Source organism: Crocodylus siamensis, chromosome 7 (assembly GCF_052110815.1).
Source record: "Crocodylus siamensis isolate JL-2025a chromosome 7, ASM5211081v1, whole genome shotgun sequence".
Taxonomy (NCBI): Eukaryota; Metazoa; Chordata; order Crocodylia; family Crocodylidae; genus Crocodylus; species Crocodylus siamensis.
The window spans coordinates 17,714,676-17,739,773 of record NC_143401.1 but is presented as its reverse complement, the minus strand read 5'-3'; the positions used below and the strand labels follow the sequence as shown (position 1 = coordinate 17,739,773).

General features: G+C 49.0%; 1 protein-coding gene across 1 annotated transcript in view; it reads right to left on the bottom strand.

Moving 5' to 3' along the window:
* The window catches only part of ELOVL3 (ELOVL fatty acid elongase 3), a 29,934-nt gene extending 8,334 nt beyond the window's left edge, over positions 1 to 21,600 (bottom strand). Inside the window, exons 1-2 of the mRNA XM_090058116.1 lie at positions 21,146 to 21,600; positions 9,582 to 9,713 (exon numbers count right to left, since the gene is read on the bottom strand). Coding sequence (XP_089914242.1) covers positions 9,582 to 9,713; positions 21,146 to 21,261 — 248 coding nt within the window. The 5' untranslated portion in view covers positions 21,262 to 21,600. The remainder of the gene's footprint in view (positions 1 to 9,581; positions 9,714 to 21,145) is intronic.
* Between the last annotated feature and the right edge of the window lie 3,498 nt (positions 21,601 to 25,098).

The window sequence follows — 25,098 nt, the reverse complement described above, 5'->3', positions numbered from 1 at the left end:
ATCTCAGTTTGGACCTGGCTATGCTAAATTCATGGATAATCAGTCTTTTAAGAGTTGTTGAACGGAATGGTGGGAGATGTTTTCTTTGTCATCTCTAAACCAATAAAGGTGGATGTAAGGAAAGATAATGGATACGGGACAGGTTATTCTAGATCTATCTAGTTCAAGGCTCTCCCTCTAGCATCCATTTCTGCCACTCAGAGATAAGATGCTGGGCTAGATGGACAATTAATCTCACCCAGTGTGGCACTTCTTATGTCTATATGCCCTTAAAAAAAAAAAACCATGTAAAAGTCATTTCTGCATGTTTTTTGCAAACTTGGCTACATTTCTTGGTCCCTCAAGGGGTTTGCAGCACAGGCTGTTTAAACCCCTTTACCTGCAACCTGGAACTGCTGCCTGGGGAAGCCAGAGGCTATAGAAGCTAGTAGTGTCTGTCCCTACTCATGAGACTACACTCCACACACACACCAAACATCCTAGCAGTTTGTGCAGACTTATGGGCTACAATGCATATTACAGACCCTGGGTTTGCAGAAACCATGCAGAAATGGCTCTTGCATGTTTTTAAGTATAAACAGATAAGCGATAGGGGCCAGGGCAATGCTGGGACTAGGGGGTCAGTACACACATCCACAGGAGGCCTCAAGTGCCTCTACACAAACACTCGTAGTATGGGAAACAAGCAGGAGGAACTCACCCTCCTGCTAGCTGACGCCAGTCCAGACATAGTGGGGATCACTGAAACGTGGTGGGACTCAACGCATGACTGGGTGGTGAATGTCAAGGGCTATAGGCTGTACAGGAGGGACAGGATAGGAAAGAGAGGTGGGGGCATGGCACTCTATATTAAGAAGGAATACACATCCTCGTCAATTAGCAAGGAGTCAGAGGAAGGGCACTCTGAAGTGCTTTGGGTTAGAGTACAAGGCAGTTGAGGGGAAAGAGACTTAATGGTGGGGGTCTACTACAGACCTCCCAACCAGGGAGAAGAGCTCGACCAGGAATTCTTAGGTCAGCTCACAGAGGTAGTGAAGTCTAAGGACGTGGTAGTCATGGGGGACCTGAACTTCCCGGACATCTCCAGGGAAGAGCAGTCAGCCAGGTCTGACTGCTCACGTAGGTTCCTAGCCAGAGTGCAGGACCTCCATCTAACCCAGGAGGTGCACAGCCCCTCCAGGGGAGATGCCTTGTTGGACCTGGTGCTGGCCACGGGTGACGACCTGGTGAGGGGGCTGCGGGTGCTCGACCACCTGGGTGACAGCGATCATGGCCTGCTGGAATTCACCATCCAGTGCAAGGTAGCAAAGGCATGCAGCAAGGCAGCAGCCCTAGATTTCAGGAGGGCAAACTTCAACGAGCTAAGGAGGATAGTTGGGGAAGCGCTGAGGTCCCAGAGGGGAGGGGAGCCAGCTGTCCAAGGTGAGTGGTCGCTCCTTAAGGAGACAATCCTCCAAGCCCCAAGGAAGGTAATCCTAATGAGGATCAAAGGGAGCAGGAGGGTGCACAAGTCTGCATGGCTCACCAAAAGCATCCAGGAATGTCTCTGTGCTAAAACAGAGGCGTACACCCAATGGAAAGAAGGGGACATCACCAAGGATGACTATACTGCAGTCGCTCGAGGATGTAGGGGGGCAGTCAGGAAGGCCAAGGCAAAGATGGAATTAGGACTAGCTTCCCAGATTAAGGATAGCAAGAAGTCCTTCTTTAAATACATGGGGGGGGGTAAAAAAAACGGTCCTGGGTAATGTGGGGCCCCTGCAGGATGCGTTGGGAAATTTGGTCGTCACACCACATGACAAAGCTAACATGTTTAATGACTTCTTTGCCTCCACCTTCCTAAGTAGGGACCAGAACAGCCACCTCCCTACTGGGCCTCCCTTAGGCCCCAGGGGAGGCACACCTGGGCCAAGGGTTAGTGAGGAACTAGTTAGGGAGCTTCTGGAGGGACTGGACGTATTCAAGTCAGTCGGTCTGGATGATCTCCACCCTAGAGTACTAAAGGAATTGGCCGAGGTCATTGCAGGACCCCTGGCACGGCTCTATGAGCACTCGTGGTGCTCTGGTGAGGTGCCAGAGGACTGGAAGAGGGCTATCATGGTTCCTATCTTCAAAAAAGGGAAGGAGGACCCGGGAAACTATAGGCCACTTAGTCTTACCTCGATCCTAGGCAAGCTGTTTGAGAAAATTATTCTGGCACACATCCACGAGGGGCCAGCAGGGGACTGTATGCTCAGGGGCAACCGACACAGGTTCATCAGTGGCAGGTCCTGTCAGACCAACCTGGTAGCCTTTTACGATCAGATCACCAGATCATTAGACTGCAGGGGTAGCAGTGGACATAGTCTTCCTGGACTTCCGGAAGGCTTTCAACACCGTCTCTCACCCTGTTCTCATTAAGAAACTGGGGGACTGTGGTGTCAACACCCACACAGTCAATTGGGTCATCAACTGGCTGGAGGACTGCACCCGGAGGGTGGTAATGGATGGGTCCTTCTCCACCTGGAAGGACGTGGGCAGTGGGGTCACCCAGGGCTCGGTGCTTGGGCCCGCACTGTTCAACATCTTCATCAGTGACTTGGATGAGGGGGTCAAAAGCACCCTGTTCAAATTTGCTGATGACACTAAGATGTGGGGGGATGTGGGCACACTAGAAGGAAGCAACAGGCTACAATCAGACCTAGACAGGTTACAGGGATGGGCAGAAGAGAATAGAATGGGATTCAACACAGACAAGTGCAAGTGATGCACCTGGGGAGGAACAACCGGCACCATACCTACAGGTTGGGGAACTCCCCTCTTGTCAGCACAGAGGTGGAAAAGGATCTTGGAGTCATCATTGACTCCAAGATGAACATGGGCCGGCAGTGTGGGGATGCAGTCAGGAAGGCCAACTGTACCTTGTCATGCATTCACAGATGCATCACGAGCAGACCCAAGGAGCTGATCCTCTCCCTCTAGCGGCACTGGTCAGGCCGCAGCTGGAGTACTGCGTCCAGTTCTGGGCACTGCACTTCAAGAGGGATGTGGACAACATGGAGAGGGTCCAGAGGAGGGCCACTCGCATGATCAGGGGACAGCAGGGCAGGCCCAACGAGGAGAGACTACGGGACCTGAACCTGTTCAGCCTCCACAAGAGAAGGCTGAGGGGGGATCTAGTGGCCTGTTATAAACTAGTCAGGGGGGACCAGCAGGCATTGGGGGAGTCCCTGTTCCCCTGAGCACTACCAGGAGTGACCAGGAATAACGGTCACAAGCTGGCAGAGGGTAGGTTTAGACTAGCTATCAGGAGGCACTACTTCATGGTCAGGGCAGCTAGGAGCTGCAACCAACTTCCAAGCGAAGTGGTGCAGGCTCCTACCCTGGGGGTCTTTAAGAGGAGGTTAGATGAACACCTTGCTGGGGTCGTTTGACCCCAGTACTGTTTCCTGCCACAGCAGGGGGTCGGACTAGATGATCTACTCAGGTCCCTTCCAACACTAGAAACTATGAAACTAAGTACATACAGACACAAGAAGTGCCACCCTGGGTCAGATCAATGTTGTGACAGGACACAGACTGGTACATCTAAGAATCGAGTCTAGCTCCTTCAACAGTTTATTCTGCTTGCAGAAATCAACACCTCCTGGAGTCTTGCAAAGTCAATGATGACTTGAAGTTTTCATACACTACAAGAAGAATAGTTAATAGGCTTGAACAGTGTATTTAATTAGTCATGAGGTTCCCCTCCCCCTCCCGCTTTTCCTTCTCAAGGCTCCATTTAAGATATAGCTGAGCCTGGACTGAAATCTGAATACTGCTTAGCTGCAAGCACAGATGACCTTACTGGTGACGTTTCAGAAATGGACGTTACAATCTGCTTACAGACAGAGCCCAGAAGTGGGACGCCAGCAGCCACCTGGCATCCAACTAGGCTCGTTGTCCCACAGGCGTTCCGAGCCCACCGGCAGTAACAGGATTCCTGGGGGAGATGCTAATGCATGTGCAGCACTGGAACAAAGCTGCATCTCAGGGATGAGAGCATATGAATGCTGGCAACACAACTGCCACCCAGTCCTCTGTGTTCGCATGAGCTAAGGCCAATCTCAAGGTGGCCAACACATTTGCTCCCCTGTGAGACTGACACCACCAGGGTATCACAATGTTGAGGACTGTATTGCAGCAACCCTGTATGTACAAGCACAAGGCTTTCTGCTTGCTTGATGCCAGGCAACAGCCCCACGGAAACCAGAATGAGAGGATCGGACAGGGAAGAGCAGCAGCAGATCCAGGAATGGAACAAAGCTGGGGCACCCCCCCCCACACACACTTTGGCTGTGCCATGCATGCACAGTGCACTCTGAGCTCACTGTATGATTAACACAGGCCCCAGCATAAGCTCTCAGTGTGGGGTCTGTCCACAGCTTTCACGTGTCTCCAGAGCCCACAGAGTGAGCACTATTGCTGTTTGCCCTTTTTCTCCCCTTCCCTCCCCACTGAATTCAGCAGCAGGGAAAAGGAGAGGATGAGCTGTGGGGCAGCACTCAGGACCTGCACTGACAGCTCATGCGAGACAAGGTAAGGTGGGGTCCAATTGCACTACTGCACCCCCTCTGGATCTGCCTCTGTGGAAGAGTTTATGCTATGCCTCACCTTTGGCTTCAAGAACTTGTCATAAAGGACAGGAAGTGCCTCTTAAAACTTGCAGGCTCATGCCACAGAGCCAGTGCAGCTCTTTAGTCATTGGTGGGGAGAGGAGGGCAGGAATGGACAGGTGCTGCAAAGCACTGAGGGGACATAATATGGTATCAATCCTGTCTTGCTCTGTCCAGCCAGGCCTGGGGTAAATAGATGCTGAGATGCCACAGGGAAGGAGGTGTGGGAAAGCTGAGGGAAGCTGGCATAGAGCCCTGGGTAATTACAGAGATAGTGCTGAATCACCCTCAGCAGCTTGTAATAAGGAGACAACCATTGTGTGATCTCTCTGTTTTCAAATCTTGAGTCTTTCAGCATAAGCTTTCGGGAAGAGGGATCAATATCTAGGTTTTATATCTTGCACAGCATGACCAATGTTGTTGGCACTTGCCAGGTATAAAAACCTGTTCAGAAAAAATCATAATGTATTTATGTAAGAATCATAAATTCATACAATATTAAGAAAACCTGTCTTCTCTTCAGTGTTCCTGCTATCCTGTTATGCTTGCAAAAAGGGTTTGGAGCAATGTGGAATGTCTACTGAATTGACGTCACTTGTAAGAGAAGCACAGTGGACATCCCCATTTATTGGTCCAAAATAAATTAGTAGAATTTCAATGAGAAAGATTACCCAGTCCTGCATTGGGCCAGAACAATCAAATTCGGAAGTACAAATTGGGGAATAACTGGCTAGGCTGCAGTACTGCAGAAAAGGACCTAGGAGCTATAGCAGTCTGCAAGATGAATGATACCTCAGGGTCGGGCAAAATATGGCCCAGGGGCTGGATACGGCCCCACAGCTGGCTGGATCTGGCCTGCAGCTGCCCCTGCAATGCTCCACATGGTGCTGAGCCCCACCTGCTCCCACCCAGACAGCCCAAACCTGCACTATCCTCAGCCCTGGCCCCAGCCAGCACACAGCTTCTGGCAGGGCTGTTCCCAGTGCAGCTCCAGCTGGCCAGATGTACCTTTGCTCCCCTCATCTCCAGTGGGGGCAGCGGGGCTATGGCTTCCTTTCCCCCACCCTCCTGGAGTGGTACAGGAAGGGGCAGGAGTGGGAGGAGCAGTCACTGGAGGCAAAGGGAACACAGCAGCATCCAAGCAGCCGCACCAGGAACAGCCCCACTGGAAGCTGCATGCACTGGCCAGGACCGCCAGGGCTGTTATGTTCCCCTTGCTTCCAGCTGTGGCTCCTACTCTTGCTGCACCACTCAGAGCAGGTGGAAGCCTCAGCCGAAGGCTTCTGCCCAGCACATGGAGATCCAGCTCCTGGCCACCTTCTACCCACTCCACTTGCCTGCAGGGGATGTTCATGAAGCCAAGCTGGTTTGGAATCATTCAAGAAACGCTTGGATGCTCATCTTGCTGGGATCCTTTGACCCTATCTGACTTCCTGCCCCTGGGGCAGGGGGCTGGACTTGATGATCTTCAAGGTCCCTTCCAGCCTTAGCGTCTGTGAAATCTATGAATGCAGCCAGAAGCTAGACCCGAAGATCTATGCGTTGGGTAGAAACCTCCCACTGAAGCTTCCCACCCACCCGCAGCAGCACAGCAAGGGCAGGGGCAGCCACAGCTGGACATGAGGGAAGCAGAACAGCCCCACCGGCCCCAGCCAGCGTACGGCCTGGCTCAGCTTGTCCTGGCTGCAGCATGCAGTTCCCTGCTGCAAGGTTGGGACCCACACAGCACAACAGGGAGGGGATGGGCTGGCTTTGCAGCTGAACTGCCTTATGCCAGCCTGAGCTGGGTTGGCCCCATGTGTGCCATATGGGTCCTAGTCTTGCAGCCAGGAACTGCATGCTGCAGCGAGACTAGATGGACGAGGCTGGCTCTCCACCTCCCACCATAACCCAACACACCCCCACACCCATACCCTCCCACAGCCCACACACACTCATCCCCCTACCATAACCCCACACACAACCTACCATGCACCCCACCCCCACCTACCTCTAAAAACCCTTCCACAGCCCCCAAAGACACTCCCACCCCTACCATACCCTTACCCCATACCCATACCCCTCCACACCCACTCTCCAACTGCACAGCCCCCACATAGACCCCCTTTAACTCACCCTGCACAATATACAAGAGTAAGAATGTATTTTGAGTTATTGCTTCTAGATAAACTATGCAAAAAAACCCCCAAACACACATAAATCAGGACAAAAATATTTTTAAAAATAAAGTTAAGTTATAGTAGATGTTTGATATTTTTAGTATACAATTTGTTTATTTTCTGGTTTCAAGATGGCAGCCCCCTCTCAAATGGAGTACTACCAGGACAAGGGGAGGGATTTCTGGTGTTAAAGGTTAGGGAGTAAGACTTCTAGTCCCAAGACAGTGACCAGGAGGTGGAACAACTGTCAGGGGGCAAGGCTACCCATGTGGCCCTCAATAGCTCACCAAAACTCATTAAGCAGCCCTCCAGCTGAAATAATTGCCTGCTCCCAAGTAATCAGCATGCTCTTTTTGCATGGAAAACCAAAAGCATGGTGCAATGGTGCTCCGATTCCAGCCCACGGCATGGCATCAGCCACAGGGCTCCCCATGGGTCCAGAAATTCAGTGGTGGGAGAGCAGTAGCAGCATTAACTGCCACGGCTCTGGAAACCACAGTAATAACCACTGCTGCCACACCCTTGCTACCAAACTTCCAGACACATCTGCAGGCCAAATTACAAGGCTCTCTGTGGGCAACAGGGGAAATTTAGGTGGGATGAAAAAGAAATCTGACTATGATGGGGCTAAAGTACTGGATCAGATTAGCTAGAGAGGTTGTGAAATCCCCATCACTGGAAGTTTTTAGGAGCAGGCTAGATGAACACTTGGCCGGGATGACCATTTAGACATGGATGGTTCTGCTTTGAGCAGAAGTTGAACTAGAGCAATGAATCTCAACCAGGGTGCCATGAGATCCTTTCGAGGCTGCCACAGGGTGCCAGACAATTATAGCACTGATAGGTGTGAAATCAGGATTCACAAGATAAACCCAGAGATGTCAAACAGGAATCCACAGTGCTAAAAACATTCTGACTTGTCAGGGTCTTTCCGAGTTCTTTGCAACAGAAGAATTTCTCCATTATTTTTCTGTAGTTAAAAAATGAGTGAAAACCAAAAGCAGGCATTTTCTGAGGGGTGCATCAAGTATAAGGAGTTTAAGAACCACTGAACTAGAGTGTCCTTAGGCTCTATTCTTCTCTCATCTCTTGGATTAAGCATTGACACATGCTGCCAATTTGTGCTGATGGCCAGACATGATGTGGTGTGGACAGTCAACTTGGAGGTGACATGGAATCTTCTTCCATGCCCCCTCCTGGATTTAAAGGACTCTCCACATGACAATCCAATTAAAAGGCTAGTACTGCACAGTGTCCCTAAGGTACACATTCAATAATCTCAACAATTAGCTAGTAAGAAACGTTACACAAAGGCCGTGTATCTAGTGGAACTGCACAGAATTGATAGCAGGACCCATTGTATTCAGTGTGATTACTGATGATAAAAGTAAGCATAAAACCACCACTGACGGGAGTTCCAGGTGGCACAGACTGGCAGAATGGTAAGTAAAGCTGAGGACAGAGCAGCCATACAGGGTGATCTGGATCACTGGATAAGCTGGGTCTCTTCCAGCACAATTTATTTGGCTATAGAAATACAAAAGTTAAGGTCATTCCTAGTGAACTGCATCCTGGAAAGCAGGGACTCTGAAAAGCAGTGAGGGGTCATAGTGCACAAACAACTCAAGAGACATCTATGCAGTCCTGTGTCAAAAAAGACTGATGAGATCTTTGAAAGAACAGAACCAGGAGGCATGAGTAGGAGCAAGGGGTTGATTCTACCTCAGTATGTGGTACAAGTGAGACAATGCTGGCATTGTAGGCATAATTCTGGTGCCCTCATTTTATAAAGGATATTGAAAGGGAGGAAGGCCAGAAAAAAATTCCCCAGAAACTATTCCTGGGCTGAAGAAAACATCTAACAGTAAAAGACAAAAAAAGCTCCATCTGTTTATCTCATCATAAAGACGACAGAGAGGGAACCTGATGCCAGTGCCCGAGCACCTTCACACAGAAAAGTTACCAAGAGATAAAAGGGCTCTGTAATATAGTGGGGAAGGCAGAGCAAGAACACAGGGCTGGAGGCTGCAGCCAGAAAAATGCAAAGTAGAAATAAGACTCCACTTTTTTCAGTAACAAGGGTGATAAATTATTAAAGCAAAACTACTGAAGGAAAAGCAGAGCTTCCTTGTGTTAATGTCTTCCTGAAAAGCATCCAGTCTTGACTGTAAGACATCAGGTCAGCAGGACTCAAAATACGGATGGGCTGTAATGGCCTGGGATATACATGTCAGACTGGATGATTTTACAATTCCTTTTACCCTCTAACTCTGTGAAATTTCAACTCCACCTCCATTCAATTTATCAGGGGTGACAGCTCTTAGTTCCCCACAGCCTCTCTAGTTCGCCAAGTGCAAGCGCTCTCCGTTTTCTACACTGGCAACCAAGACTCAACAATACGGTCGTCTTCAGCATTACTGCTTGCCCAGAAGCAGAACCTGCAGTGACAAGGAGGAGGAGAAATACAGGGAACAATCTTGCAGGAATGGGATGGTGACCAGAGGGCTTGGGGGAGAGGAGAAAAATGTGGAAGACTCCACTCTCCCAGTTTTGCTCTGTAGGATTAGGAAAGGGAAAAAAGATACCAGTGGCTTGATGAAACCTTCAGGCCTTTTTCTGGGGTAGGGGGATCAACTGTTGGTTCTGCAGTTTCCCTGTTTGAGTTAGTGGAGAAAAGGCTTCCAGTTTCCCCAAGGGGAAAGTCACCCCCACCACAAGGCCTTTCCCATGAGGGAAAACTGGTAGGCTGCAAAAGCTTCTTACACATAGCTTAGGACACAGTTCTTACCTGAACAAGGCCAGGCTGAAGGACCACAGGGCTAGCGGCATGCGTAGGTTGTAGCCTCTTCGCTCCTTCATGACATACTGACCTCCAAAAATCAACAGCACATAAGCCAAAGCGAAGGAGAATGATTTCTGCCTGCAAGCAGAGGAGAAGAAAACGCAATTCTCAGAGAAGCTGGCACAGAGCACCAATGAGGACCTACGGATACAGACTAGTCCCCATCTAAGGTGTAGAAGGTCCTACCAGGAGCAGGGGACTAACAACAGTGCCTCAAAAATGAGATCTCCATTCCTAGCAGACAACACATAACTAGCAATCCCCTGCCATGGTGAGGGCAGGCCTTGATAGGAAGTAGAGCTTGTAAGGAATACCCGTGATGGGGAAAGGAAATAAGAGATCTATTACACCCGAGTCTTCCACTGACAGTGTCCTGGCCTTTCAGATCCTATCTGAGGAGTTAGCTAACAAGGATTTTAGGTTGAAAGAACATGGCAGTCTTCAATCTTTACAGATGGGCCCCTCCATGGTAGCTTTTGATAAGAGAACATCTCCTAGCTTTGTAAAAAAGCAGTTCATAGTATGAGAGACACGACAGGATTCTTTACAAAGGCCGAGTTGCGCGTTCAGCGTCACTATACACTAGAGTCAAAGTCTTCTTTCGTGATGTGGAGATGTGTTTCGGGCCTAACTTTCCAGACTTGGGATGTTGTTTCAGTTCACATAACACAACTTTTTAATAAGATGGTATTTTACTTGACTGGACAAAAATCCTACTAGCTCTGTACTAGTGGTGGTCATCCTTTAAGACTTAAGGCACCCTCTATAGCTTTTCTGAATTTTGCAGTGACATGGGGAAGAATTACTGGTCTAGAGGCTCGTAGCAGAGTACCCTTTCCTCCATCTTCTTCTGATGATTCATTTGAGTTCTACTATTTGTGCGTTTCTACCTAGCCGTCTTCTCCAGTTAACATGAACACTGACATGCGGGGGGCGGTAAGCGCATCCCCTGACACCATGGCTGCTTCTCTGGAGTCTCATACTGTCTGCTGCTCTGTTGCCACTCAACCCCTTCCTCTGCTCTGCCTTGGTTTCAGGTCTTCATCAAAGATGCATGCAGGTGGAAGCGATGTGCACTGAAAATGAATGTGTGCCTCATACTGCTTGGGATACTAGGGTGCTATATGGGTTCTGGTTTTTGCAGTTAGAGGTTAAATTACGTATCATGTGCTGGGCTTTAAATCTCCTAAACTTGCCTGTAGACTGCAGACAAGAGCCTGAGCATAAAAACAACCCAGCACTGTTTTTAATCACTGTGCCTGCTTCTTCCTTCAGACCTAGTAAAGAAAGCTTTGCATTTGAAAGCTTGTCTAAGCCTATCCCAACCCTGGTCCAATGAAAAATCACCCACAAAAGTCTTTGTCTCTTGCATAAAGCACTTGAAAGACATGGCCCTCCCCCCCTCATCACTTCATTGATTATGGCCATAATCACTAGTTTAGGCATTACTTTGCACCTGTCACTCTGCAGAGGAGCCTGTCCTGAGATCCAACAGTGACACCCAGTCCCTGGAGCTGCTGAAAGCTGAGAGGAAGGCTCAGATAAAACAGGTTCGTTCAAAGCGAAGCTCCAAGTCCCCAGCTAGGGATGCTGTCCTTCCTTACCTAGTGAGGTTCTACCACACACCACCTAGCAACCATGAGTTACTATTTGCTAGATCACTGGCCCTCATGGCCCATGCTGCCCCAGGAGCTTGAGGACAGCAGGGAACAAGCTGGACTGAAAAACCCGACTGTGCAGCCTCGTGTCTACTGACCTGGCCAGGGGCTGGGAGAGAAGGAAGATAGGAGTCCCCAGAGAAGCAGCCGTTAAGCTGCTTCTCTGAAGGATGCTGGGGCTGGGACAAGGATGAGGGAGGAGAGCACTTACCAGGTCACACAGGACCCAGGGTCCACAGCACCCATGAAAGGACCACATGACATCCTAGGGTGTCACAGCTCCCCAGCTGAAAAATCACTGCTCTACAGCATCATATATGACACCACCCACATGCAAGCACCTTGAAGGGTGAAACATAACAGCAGCTAACAGGACAGGAAGTGAGGAGAGCCTTCCGGTAGAACTGGAGCTGGAACCTGACCATTTGTCCCAGTGACATGTAGAGTACCACAGGGTGACCAGAACCTCAGCTGCACAACTCATACATACAGCAAGTGCCGTGACCCTGTCCCCTCAACACGGTGATGGCAGATATTCAAAAGCCTTAGGTCCAAGTTAAACTCTACCTCACATCACAGAAAGAGGAAAAATCTCAGACTGTCCCTTAAGGGATTCAGCCTATTGATAGCATGTCCTCTGGGCTGAAGCAGCAGGTAATATTGAGGATTGCAACCGAGGAACCTTGGCAGAACCTGCTGTTCAGGTGAGGAGAGAAAGGCTGGATGAACAAGTTAAAATTGCAGTGCACTGGCACAGACCCTGCTGCCCCAACCAAAGCGAGAGAAAGGCTCACAAGATTCAAGTGACAGGACCATTGTGATCAAGGTCTGACCTACCACAAAGCAGCAAGTGTCCAAAGAGAAACAAAGAAAAAGAGCTAACAGAGGATGCTGCTACCAAACAGCAGCACCATGCTTTGTTTTAGCCAACACTGCATTTTGCATACTTCATGCAAGAGTTAAAAGCCAAACAGCATGCCAGAAGGCAAAGCTCTTACTTCATTCTGGAAAAAGCTCAATGCTGACTCCCAACCATAGCTGTGTCCAGATCACACAACTAAAGGAGGCTTAAGTGTGGGGCAGTGTTAGCAGGCACCCAATGAAGCAGAAGCAAGCCCAGAACAATCACAGTTAAACTTCCATCTCATCCCTTATTTGCTTAAGGGGTGGCAGTGCATTGTTTGAATTAATTTTCAGGGACTTGCAGGTTGGGCAAGAAGTGTAGAAAGACAATGCCATCATCATCTCATGCCTCTGGCATTGCTTGAGCTGATGACTCCTCTCCAAGAACCTGCCCATCCGCTGGCAGCCACACAGGTAGAATAATTCAGAGTCTGTCTGAGAAGTGAGGTATAAGGTTATGGGTAGGGGGGAAGGGGGGAAGGGGGTTGTGTCTGAGAATGCAGAAGACAGAACACTCAAACTGCTCCACAAATGTCACTGGCAACTGTTTTACCTCTGTCCCTGGGAAGAAACATGTGCATGTACACTGCTACCAGTTCCAACACCCTTAGCAGGGACTGCACTGCTGCCAAAGTGCCACCAGGGATGGCAAGTACCTAGACCAGGGGCAGACAGTTATTTCAAGCGGAGGGCTGCTTACTGAGTTTTGGCAAGGCATCGAGGGCCACATGACAGGCAGCCAGGAGCAGATAAATATTAGCTTTCTAAATTTTTTAGGGGCCCTGCAGACTGGATAGAATGGCCTGGCAGGCCACATTTTGCCCACTCCTGACCTAGACACCCATGCCTTCCAGGGAGTTTTCCCAGGATTCCTCTAGAGGGGAAGGAAGACCCAGATTGGGGGTTGCCTGGGTTGGAGGGGTATGTGGACCCCTGCTCGTAGCTCCTAGGGGGCTGGGTGTCCTCCTTCCCCCCCACCCCCTCCAGAACTGCCCAGTATTGTCAGCGATCACCTAGAGATGTGTGCACAGGGTGGAACCTGCACAGCAAGACTGGCTTCAGGAGTGCAGGCCACAGGGCAAGGAACAACTAACTGTTCATGGGTGTAGAATTGCAAGTCACTCTTTTCTATCATGTGCCCATTGTGCAATGGCTCGGGTTTCCCCCCACAACCACCCATCTGATGGGTGTTTATTCTTGCAGGCATAAACCCCGACTCCCAAGCAGGAGGCTACAAAGACCCCAGAACCTGGCTACCCTAAACAAGAGTCCCTAGCAGGGAAGGGAAACCGACACAGGCTTCCTGCTTCCCCACCTCTGTGGACTGTGGTCTCCCTGGGTGCATCTACACAAGACGCTGACTGCACAGTAGCCCAATACTATTGCGTAGTAACACTGTGTGGCAAAAAACCATGACACGATGCTACTGTGCACCAGTACTGCACAGTAGCATCACAAAAAAGGTATTCACTGGAGCTATTGAGCAGTAACTCAGGTTAATTGTTTATGCAAGTACAAAATAAAACGCACAGCAACCACTGTGCAGTAGCATCTAATGTAGCTAGATGCTACTGCATAGATCGCCTGTAAGCAATAGATCTTTGGGCAGCACAATTCTGGCTGGATCCCAGAGCAGACCTGTTGCCATGCATGGATTTGGAGGGGTGAGAAGAAGTGCAGTTTGGGATGCCTGTAGGACTGAGTAGACAGACACTAAGCACAGAATACTCTGTGTCCACACCTAATATTGAACTGATTCAATGAGTTCCAGTTCATAGTAGTACTTCACTTTTCTGGTGTGCTTTTGAAAGGTTCCAGGAAGTTTAAACTTGTTCTTAAGTGCCCTGTACATCTAAATTCTTGTGGCTTAAATATTTAAAACATTCTTAGCCTTATGGTTATCCACACCCTCTGTGACTGCATTTCAGTCACTCCCATGTGATTCTGGGACAAGGCCCTTGGCTGTGATGATCTTTGATCCAGCCTGAAGTTCAGAGCACAGCAGAAACTCCCTCCCCAGTGCTGTAACATAGTAGAAGCAGGACAGCCTATTTCACTACAGCTTTCCTGTTCACCCGTGAGCCTTTGGGCATCTGCCAGCACATAGTTTCTCAACCTGTGGTATGCAGTACACAGGCAGGGGGTAGTCAGGTATCCCAACACTTTCTTGCTCTCTTTTCCTCTCTCTCTCTCATCCCTTCCTCCTCTCAGAACTATGGTAAAAAATTTGGTGTGCTGCATATTGCATGGTGCTTTAAATTCCCCAGTAATAATTCGGGTGTTCAGCCCTCCTAGTTTTGGCCAACTTCACCTCTAGCTCAGGCACATACTTGAGTTGTGCACCCCTGGTGTAAAAGGTGGCAACCCTACCCACGCCAGCTAAGACATCTGTCATGTCATGGCCTTATATGTTGGAAGACGGGCTGTGTATATGGCACACATTAGTCTGTAAATATAAAATCCCCTAAGAAATTGAATGTTGGGGTGTTTATTAAAATTTTCAGAAGTTAGGGGGTACTTGCTACTTAAAAGGTTGAGAAACACTGTGCCAGCACACAGTCACATGATTCTGGGCTCGTTCCCATAGCAGACAAATGTCAGCTGGAGCTGAATGGGGCAGATGTCCATGAGGCGTACACTGCATTACAACCCAGCCCATGCTACACAAGGAGCATGATATATGGTCTATGAGATATATTCTATGTAATCAGGACAATTGATTTTTTTGATTCTTTATAGCAGAGGTCAGCAATGTATAGCCCATAAGCCGGGTCTGGCCCTCAGGGGTATTTCATCCAGTGTGTGCAGCTAAGGGCTTCCACAGCATTTCAGTGGTGAGAGGCTTTGCAAGGGAGCAGTGACCGTGGCTCTGGCCCCAGCAGGGCAGATTGGGTTGGAAGTGACCAATGCTTGGAGCCAAGCTCCATTAAAGTGGTCCTCTGCTGCAAAACCTTACCGACTTCTGCTTCAGAGCCACAAGGAGTTGACAGCACTAGCTCTCCCCTTTGAGAAAGACACACCCAAAGTAAACAGCTATACCCAGCTCTAGTAAGTCACTTATATGATGCATACTGACCTTAGTTCCCCTCATCTCCACCTGCCTGTGTACACATTTCTGGTAAGCACTGACAAAGCAAAAGGCTAGAAAGCAGAGGGAGTGAGAGTTCACTGTCACATAAATGGGCAGATTACTACACATGTGCACAACAATGTACTGTAAAACAGGAAGCAAGCCATAAAAATGTTGTACATGTAATGTAGAACATTTCAATGGCTTGTTTGTCACTCTCGGTGCCCCAGCAGTATGGGCTGTCTGGAACAGCCTCTGGACTGATAATTAGCTGATTGTCAGCCCCATCCTGAGGTGGTGAGTGGTCTAGGAGAGCTAAAGGGCTTCCCCAACAGGGACTTAAAAACCTGTATCCACCAGCTCTGGCTGGGCTGCTGGGCACAGGGGATCTGAGCAACAATCCAGTGAAATGCTCTTCTGTACTCTTCACCTTTGAGAAAGGCACCTGCTGGGACCCTCTGACCCTCCAGGACTGGCACCATAGCCACAGCTATGGGGCACAGGGTTTAGACAAGCAGCCAACTCTCTGCCTTGACAGGCCCAGGTGAACTGGACCCGAGACTATGGCAAATTTGGGGTCCTCAAATAATGGAGTTTAAAACCCTTGGTAGGGAAAGCCCTTTGTTTCTGGACCTTAATTCTGAACCTAAGCTTGCAAAAGAGACTAATTATAGATGGGCTGTAGCCTTGTCTCTCTAAAACTGAACAGTCCCAAGTTTATGGTAACACAACGGAATCAATTGCCAGCTCACATTATGAGCGGGTCTGGAGTATCCCACCCTCCCACAGCTGCACATTAATTCATATCAGCAGCATTACAAAGTCTCAGCTAGGCTCTCTTCCTATACTGGGCTCTCTTCCTACCTGTGATGAGGAAGAGAGATCAATGGCAGGGAATTAAGTACTATTTCCTCCCTCCCGCCACACACGGGGAACAGGGTTGGAGATTAAAGGGACTTCACTGAGGTATGCCAGGAGCAGTAAGAGTTAAAACCTGAGAGACTAACATTCTGTGGAAAGCATCAGAATATTTGGAATCTGATTGGGAACATCCTGAGATTTATGGCAGGTTGTACTGGTTCCATCCAAGATAAGAAAAGCATGTAGGGCAATATAATCAGTGGCACGTACATACCTGGAAAGATATATAGGAATGTTACAATATTAAGTAAGTTCACTAATCAGCAAACTGTAAGGGGCATGGCACCAAATGTGATTCATCATATGTGGACAATGATGTAGGCTTGATGCAAGTGCTTCTAATATATAAATGGAACAGAACAGAAACACATTTTGGATCTGGGTTTAACCAAGTGCTATTTCTGCTGTCAGCCAGCCCGAGCACCTGGCTGATAGCATCAGTAAAGGCTACACTACATTTATGCTTGCTAAACAGCTGCGCTGCCTACTTACTCAAACTATGTTGTAATTAGGTGTGCACCAATAAGAGATTTTTAAGGAGGCATATTGGCCGATACTCATCTGATTTCCAATACGCAGCCCAGCAACTTGAAGAGTAGTGTCTGGCTGGTAAGTCTGTTGTGGTGGAAGGGAAGGGTGGGGGATGGGCAGATTAAGGCCCCTGAGGTGAGGGAAGGAGTAGGGCTGGGCCAGGTGCTGCCCAGCTGGGGCAGGGTGCAGGATGGAGCCATAGCTTATCCAGAGGGTGGCTCCTGCTGCTGTGCAAACCCCTGGAGGGCGTGAAGGGCATGTGCCCCTGGATCTGCATAGGGCAGGGTGGGCTACTGCTGTGGGCTGGGGCTGGGCTGCGCTTGGGGTGCTGATCCAATACTGGACCAATGTATTGGTGTACCTCTAGTTGTAATAGGACCCAATAGGACGTTAGAGGAAACGATAACCAACCAGTGTTTAGCTAAGGACACTGACACATGACCTACTTGCTATGGTAGAAGGTGGCATCTCATAACACAAGCTGTCATCTACAAAAGATTATACCTCTCTGAACCATCTAGTCTCTAAGGTGCACTTCGTCCGTCCCCCCACCTTCTTCCTGAGGCTAATCATCTCTCTACTTTGTGGAGGCAGAACCCTGATTTTACACAACCATATCAGTACTATACAGTAAACAGACTTTAATCCTTAGTAATAGTAGAGAAGACATATGATGCATACCCTTACTAGGAAGTATATCCTAGTATACCCAGGGAAAAGGCTATCCCATGAAAATGATGCAACTTATTATGGAGCAAGCCCTGCATCTCCCCTCCCTTAGGTAATTTCAGCTGAGGGTAGTTAGCTCTTTTGCTCAATACAGACCGACTCTCATCACTTTTTTGGGTCAGCCACTGTTCAGCTAAATTCCTGGAACAATATAGCCTCTTCTGTCCATCACACTTGTGGGAAATAAGGATATAACAAGAACATGGACTTCTGAAGAGTTTCCATCTGTAGGCTTCTTTTTCAGTTCAGAGATTTCATCTTTTACCTCTAAACCTCAAAAACCAATCAACCTCAGAGCAATCCTTACCAGCCTGTAAGGCCCTGGGCAGATGCCAGTAGTTCACCCATATCAACCCATGTGAAATTCCTGCAGCATTTTCCCTCCCCTATTTCTTCCCTCACTTCCTGCTTCTGATAGTCCTGAGGTCAGCTGCATGCCATAGAACCAACATGTTGGGTTAAGGTGGCCTATACAGCCTTGTTCAATACAACAAGAACAGGACAAGACAGACTCATCAGAAGCAGTGTGATGACAATGTGATGGGAGAAGGGAGCCAGGGCCCCAAGGGTATCACAGGCTGATACAGGTACATGAGGTGCCCCTGACTGACCAGCATCAATCCTTGTGAGCACCAATGGGAAACCACATAGTTACCTTTTACCAAACTGTTCCCTCATTTCTGGTGATAGTAAAAATAATTTTAAAAGAAAGCAGCTGAATCAGAAATCCAGCAGAATTATCCTTCTTTCCCAGGAAAGTTGTATGATGGAAGACTTTGAAAAAAAAAAGTGATTTGTTTTGAACGCTGCAGATTATTAAGTTATTGAACTTAAATTTTTGCATTGATTCCATGCTAGCTCAGTCCTGAGACAAAAATGCTGCAGTCTCTATTCCAATGTCAGATTGCACATAGTATTGTGTAGTGACAGTGCTATTAACCATCATGATTACCTACCCCCCTTAATTGCATCTAACTGTTAAAACAGTCCATCATGACACTAGGAAGTAACGACTAGTAATTCTAGTAATGAACATGGTTTAGTATTGTGCAGGGAGCTACATCTCCAAGTAATTTCCATCTGGAATTTCTCCTAACTAAAGACTAGTTATTCTAAACCGCACTAAGTCGAGAGCAATTGAGTGATATTTGTATCAGGATTTCAAAGCTAATCATCTACCTTCAGACCCCCAAGTATATGTGCAATATGAAAATAAGGTATGCAAAGCCAACCGAAACCTGAAGCTCAAGTACAAATCCCACTGGAAAGAGGATACTATCTATCTACTAGTCTTTCATCAGTAACACTCCATACCCCTGAAGTGAACTATTATGGGAAATTCTGATGCAACATCCTGAGGCTTTCCTCCTAGGTCAGAAAGAGTAAGGATGAGGAACATCTAACTTCAGTGCCTGACAAACTTGTTTACAAAATTCAACACAGCTCAGATACTGGGGCCAACTCAGTTGGACACCAAACCAAAATTCTGGATACAAATCACTTCTACCATTCTGGAGGCAGAACCCTGATTTTACACAACCATAACAGTACTCATATACACACACGTGCATGTGTATTGTTGTGACTCGGTGCAAGCATTACAGTGCAAGCATTACACTCAGTGCAAGACCGTTATCTGGACGCCTGGGACAACAAGGAACATATCAAACGTAGTACAGCCAGCCAGGCTGCTAACCCATATTTGAAGATCCTGACTATACTGACATGTACATGTCTGAACTGATGGTGCAGATGAAAAGAAAGAAAGAAAGAAAGAAAGAAAGAAAGAAAAAGAAAGACTGCTCAAGTTTTCTAAATACTAGTCAGAAGCAGTGAACAGTTTTCTTATTGCTTGGCTACACTCATCCTATGGTGGACCGTCCCAGTGCTCCCAAAGCGCTAAACACATGCAGGCTCCTCCTATCACTGGCAGGTCAGTGGCATCCATAAGAGGTGGGAGAGCATTTTTTATTCTCAGCCTTTAATTAGACATGACTGTCAGTTGATGTACTAAAGAGGTTTAGCTACAGATTAGACCAGTATTTTTCTCTTGGAAGAAAGGAGGCAGCTTCATAACAGTCTTTAGCCACAAGAAGCACAGTCACTGTATTTTCTCATCAACCACTCAGGTTATCCTTCACAAATCTGCCTTAGTAAAAAGGTTTGCCTAGCCTTCAGACAACTTACTAGCTAGCCTAGGGAGAAGGAGGCACATTCAGGGAAAGGAATCACAAGAATAAACTGTGGTAGTAGGAAAGTTAACCTTAAAGATTAAGCAGTTGGTAAGTAGGCCACATCGACACTGCTACTACCTGCTGTTTTATACAAAAGGGTCACATCCTCCAATACCACCAAGCTGTGACGCCACATGCCTCATAACCTGCTACTTTGTTCTGCAAAACAAGCATTGCTAAATGTACCGAACCTTGCCAGATCCGAGAGGTATTCAGCAGATCCCCATCCAGATTTATTTATGACTAAAGGATGCCCTGGTTCGTGGAGCTTCTAAATGTCCAGGACACTGGGTGGGCCTTCAGTGGCCAATTGATTTCTTCTACCTACAGTATGAACTACAAAATCCCAGGGAGTGATCCCACTGACAAGCTCTATGTGCAAATGCAGGAAAACATGGGGCTGTCTGAACACAGCTCTACCCAACTCCCCCAAACCCTGATCTGCAGCCTACCCTTGTATCTGGTTTCTGGGAGCTAGCATGGCCAAGGACTAGATGGGTCAAACCCCTGCAGACAGAGCTCCTGGGGCCTCTTACATAGGGTTTATGCCATCAAGCCCTTTCCAAGGTTATTTTAACCTTTTAGTTTCAAGCTGTCACTCCTCATCCTACAATCTTCTTACACTCTGGAATACAAATCTGTTTAAATAATGTTTGTCACTGCTGTTCGAGACGGCTGACGCTGTTCTTGCTACCTGGAAGGTATTAGAGGGGGAGCATTATCACAATCTTTCTGTCCCAAAAAGTGATTTTGAACAGAGAACAGCACAGCACTGAAACAGATCTTTTAGCAGAGATAGGTTGGGAGAGGACTATTTTCCCCAGAGGCTGTTTGGCTAAAGAACCAGAGGCTGAATAGAAGAACCTATTAGGGTCCATCTATCAGTTTCTCTTCCTGCAATAAAGGGTAGGATGCTTATTTGTTACCTACAATCAGTAAAGGGGCACAGGGCAAGGGACAGACATTTTATACCTGCTTCCTCCCCCTTGGTGGGACAACACAGCAGAGTGGAGAAGAGAGAAGCTGGACGCTGGTCAGTGGTGGGGTGGCACAGCCAGACCTCCTCCTACCAGCCCCTGGAGCAGCGTGTGCGCTCCTGCCAAGGGAGAAGGGCACAGGCCGCTGGCCCGGAGGTCAAGCCAGGACGGAGGATGGAGAAGGCTGCTGGACCATCTCCTCTGAGAGAGGAACAACCGCGCGCTCAAAGCCGCTGGTCTCGGAGCCGGGCTTCGGCCGCGCCAGGTGCCGGGCTCCTGGACCGCAGGCGAGTCGGGCTGCTCGGCCTCCATACGAGCGCAGTGGGAAGGACCAGGGACCCGGAGCTAGGGCAGGAGGCTTGCCTGGGCGCCCGGCTCCCGTCTCACCGCAGCCCTGCCCCCGCCTAGCCGGCTGCCGGCTGCCCGCGGGCCGGGGCCGGGGCCGGAGCCGGAGCCGGAGCCGCTGCCGGCAGGGCTCGGGGCTCACCAGTTCTCCTGCATCCAGCGCACCGTGCCCTGCGCGTCGAAGCGCCGCTCGAAGTCGTACTCGTGCAGCGCCGACAGGTTGGCGGCCGCCAGCTCCATGCCGCCCGCCAGCTCCATGCCGCCCGCCCGCGTCCAGGGCCGGCGCCGGCCCAGCGCCACTTCACCACCGCGCCGCGCCCCCCGCAGCCAATCCGCGCCCGCCCCGCCCCGCCCCGCTGCCGCAGCCCCCGCCCGGCCGCCTGCGGCTGGCCGCGCCCGCCCCCCGCCGGGCCACGGGCTGCTCCCGCCACGCGGCCTCGGGGAGCCCGGCCACGGCGCGGCCGCGCGCCGCCAGCCCGCTGCAGTGCGGAGCCGGGCGGGGCCGGCGGGGAGACCGCGGGTAAGGAACCGGCCCGAGCCTCCTCCGTCCCAGGGCCAGCTCTGGAGCGGGACCTGCCCTGGGTTTCAAACGTCAGCGCCAGGAAGGGCGCCGCGGGGCCGCTCAGAGGGTGCAGGCGAGCGCAGCGCTGCTTGTGGTGGCGCCCGGGGCCCAGGAGCAGCCTAGCCACCCTCCTTAGCGGAGCTCTCTTGACGGGCCGAGGCCTGTGGAGCAGGAAGCAGCGCAGACTGCTCCCGGAAGGTTGACTGTGCTCTTCAAACGCCCCCTCACACCTGTCCTCACCCAGAAGCCCCAACACACCAAACTTTTTAGTTGATCTGACCCCCATTCAAACATACATGGCTCATTGATGATGATGATTAGGAAAAAAATTACCCGCTGAGCATGGTTATTGCCCACAGGGGTTTCAGAGTCAGAGACTAGATCAGAGCTTCCCGAACTTCCTCAGCATGACCCTCACTCCCAGCCCCCAGTTCCCTCTAGATGCCCCAGGGCCAGGGCCTGCAGATCCCTGCCCTCCTCAGCAGTGCCTGAGCCCCAGCTGTCACCCACAGGAGGCCGCTGGTGCCGCCACCAGAGCAGAGCACAGAGCCCAGCCTCCCCCCTTGTGCCCTCACCCTCAGGCGGCACAGCTGGCGCAGAGTCCATGGGGGCAGGCAGGATGCAGCCTGCCTGCTGCAGGTTCCCTGCCCTGCTGCCTCCCCCTGAGGGCTCTGCCTGGCAGAGCTCCTGGGGCCTCTTACATAGGGTTTATGCCATCAAGCCCTTTCCAAGATTATTTTAACCTTTTAGTTTCAAGCTGTCACTCCTCATCCTACAATCTTCTTACACTCTGGAATACAAATCTGTTTAAATAATGTTTGTTATTTGTTATCGTTGCTGCAGCTGCACCTTGGTGGCAAAGGTGGCATGGCGCTCCCCCCATGCTGGGTCCTGCCCACTGAACTGTGGAGGCGGCTCCTGCCCAGAGCTGGTCTGGCCTGGCTGCAGCCCTGTGCCCCACTGCAGGTGCACAATTCTTGGGGGGCACATGCCCCCCCCACCATATCACCTTTGCCCCCCTGCCACATCACCTGTGACTCCTCTGCCCCACACCTGTGCCCCTTCCCCACACAGCCTTATTTAGAGGGAGCTGCGGTCAGGAGCATCCTCAGGAGCACAGGCAGGTCCAGGCTGTCCATGCTCATGTCATAAAGCAAAGAGACATACGCCACAATAAAGTGACAAAAAATATTACCACCTTTGTCATTGCCACACATTTTGGGCATTTGTGGCACAATGAGAAGTATGGATGTCTGTTGACTAGGCTGTTGTGCTATTTATGGCACCACAGGGCAACATCTATTTCTTCCCTTAGTGTCTGCCTGCTAGATACAACAAAGCTGCATTGCTTTTGTGAATAGGACAGGCCACCATTAAGATAAGGAACTTCTCCAAGGAACCAACCTAGTGAACTTGCATAACCCATGCTACAAGCATCACCTGGCCAACAGCATGACTGAAATTGTCCTTTCCCTTTTTTCTGACAAAAACTGTTTTGTGATTCCATACTTTTAATAGCAACATACAAGCTAGCTCATAGTAGTTAGAACTTTCAGCTAATTCAGTACAAGACACCACTGAATAGGTTGCTTAAATAGGCAACTACTGATACTATACCACACAGAAAATAAAGCCAGATAATTGCTGAAGGGGGTTCCCATTTGTGTTCTGCACAATTACCCTCTTTACATCATATGTTTCATCAACCTCCTTTTCTTAATTCTCAATCTTCTTTTTCACCTCTCCTGTCCTTTTTTGTGTAGCCATTTCTTGTCAGGAAATGATTTTTACTTCCTGATAATTGCAGGAAGATCATGATCCTTGCTTACTTTATGGTCAAGTTGTGAGGAGTGAAACTGTTGTTGCAATTGTAACAGGTTATCAGTGCAAAGGAGGCTGAAAGCTGTTGTCTTAGATGGCATGCACTGCTGGACACCATCTTAAAGCTCAGCAACAACCTGCATGCCACTGTTATCAGCGTGTATGCCCTGACACTTAATGCTGCCAATGATGTCAAAGAACAATTCTACTCTGACCTTGGCAATGTCCTGACTAATATTCCCAAGGAAGACAAAATCATTCTCCTTGATGACTTCAACACCAGACTTGGGCATGACCTGGTACTCTGGAGTGGCATCACTGGGAAGAAAGAAGTACAGAAAATCAACTCCAGCAGCATCCTTCTTTTGAGCATATGTGCAGAGCAGAGTCTTGTCATTATGAATGCCATCTTCAGACAGAGTGACAAATACAATACTACTGGAGACGCCTTCACTCTCAGCACTGGCACCCCCTTGATTATGTTATTGTTAGAATGCACAATTGAAGCGATGTCCGTATCACATGAGCCATGCAAGGAACTGATGATCGTTGGACAGATCATTGCCTTGGGAGGAGCTGCTTGCTGACCTACCCCAATGATGCCACAACCTCAACCAAAGCAGCAGCCCACTTCAAGGTAAAGCATTTTGCCCTTGAAGCAGAGATGAGAGAGTGGAGGAAGAAAAAGAAGAGAAATGCCAGCCTACAGCCAGCTCCCCTGAAGAAAGACGTGCAACTTCTGCAGACAGATCTGTGACTTAAGTATTAGACTCCTTAGTCTAATACAACTCACTTCAAGATCTATCAATGACCCATGGTAGAAATCATCCTAAAATCAAGAGATTGCTGCCCATGACAGCTGCAGGCCAGGAAATGAATCAATCCTTATTTACATCTTAGAATATTCTTCCCATCTCTGGTGCTATGCAACTATTGCTTTATACTAGTGAGGTATTGATACCTGCTGCAGATGTGGATACCTTGCTGTTGTTCTAAATGTGGAACCTTAGTGGTAAAGTTATGGTGTGATTGCAGGTAATATGTAAAGGCAACATAGTTAAGCTTAAGAGAAAAGCTCCAGTAAAATGCACCTCTAGAATAAATGAAAAAAAGGAGCAGGTGCTAGAATATGGATAATAACATTGCTTGAAGCCATGTTATGACTTTACTTTGGATGCAATGCAGTTTGGTCACTTCATCTCAAAAGGATTTCGTAGAAAGTACAGAGTCATAGAGAAAGGCAACAGTAATAGCTGCCTTGGGAGTGCTTATAAAAGCTAACAGAAGCTCACCTTATGCATGACAGTCACTCCTTTTAACTTTAAATCAGACTGCTGAGTGAGCAAAAGAAGAGAGGATTTAGACCCAAACCAATCTACTTTACCAAAGGAGAGGAGAAAGCCATGTGAAACAACAAGTATAGATTAAGCTACATATAAATGGGCTCATGTGGCAACTGGAGAACTGCCCAACTCAGGGGATGAGTGGTTAATCCTTCTAGCACAGCTCTGACAGCAGTTGTGGTGGACTACTGACAGCCTTAAAACTGATTAGGCCTTTTCAATTTCAGGGCTACCCTTAGAGACAAGCTGAAGTAACAATCTAAGGAGCTGTAACAAAGTGCAAACAGCAGAGGAACAATGGACTTGTCTACACTGCAGCACTAAAATGTCTTTGATGGGGTGCTACTAAGCATGTCCCACCCACCCACA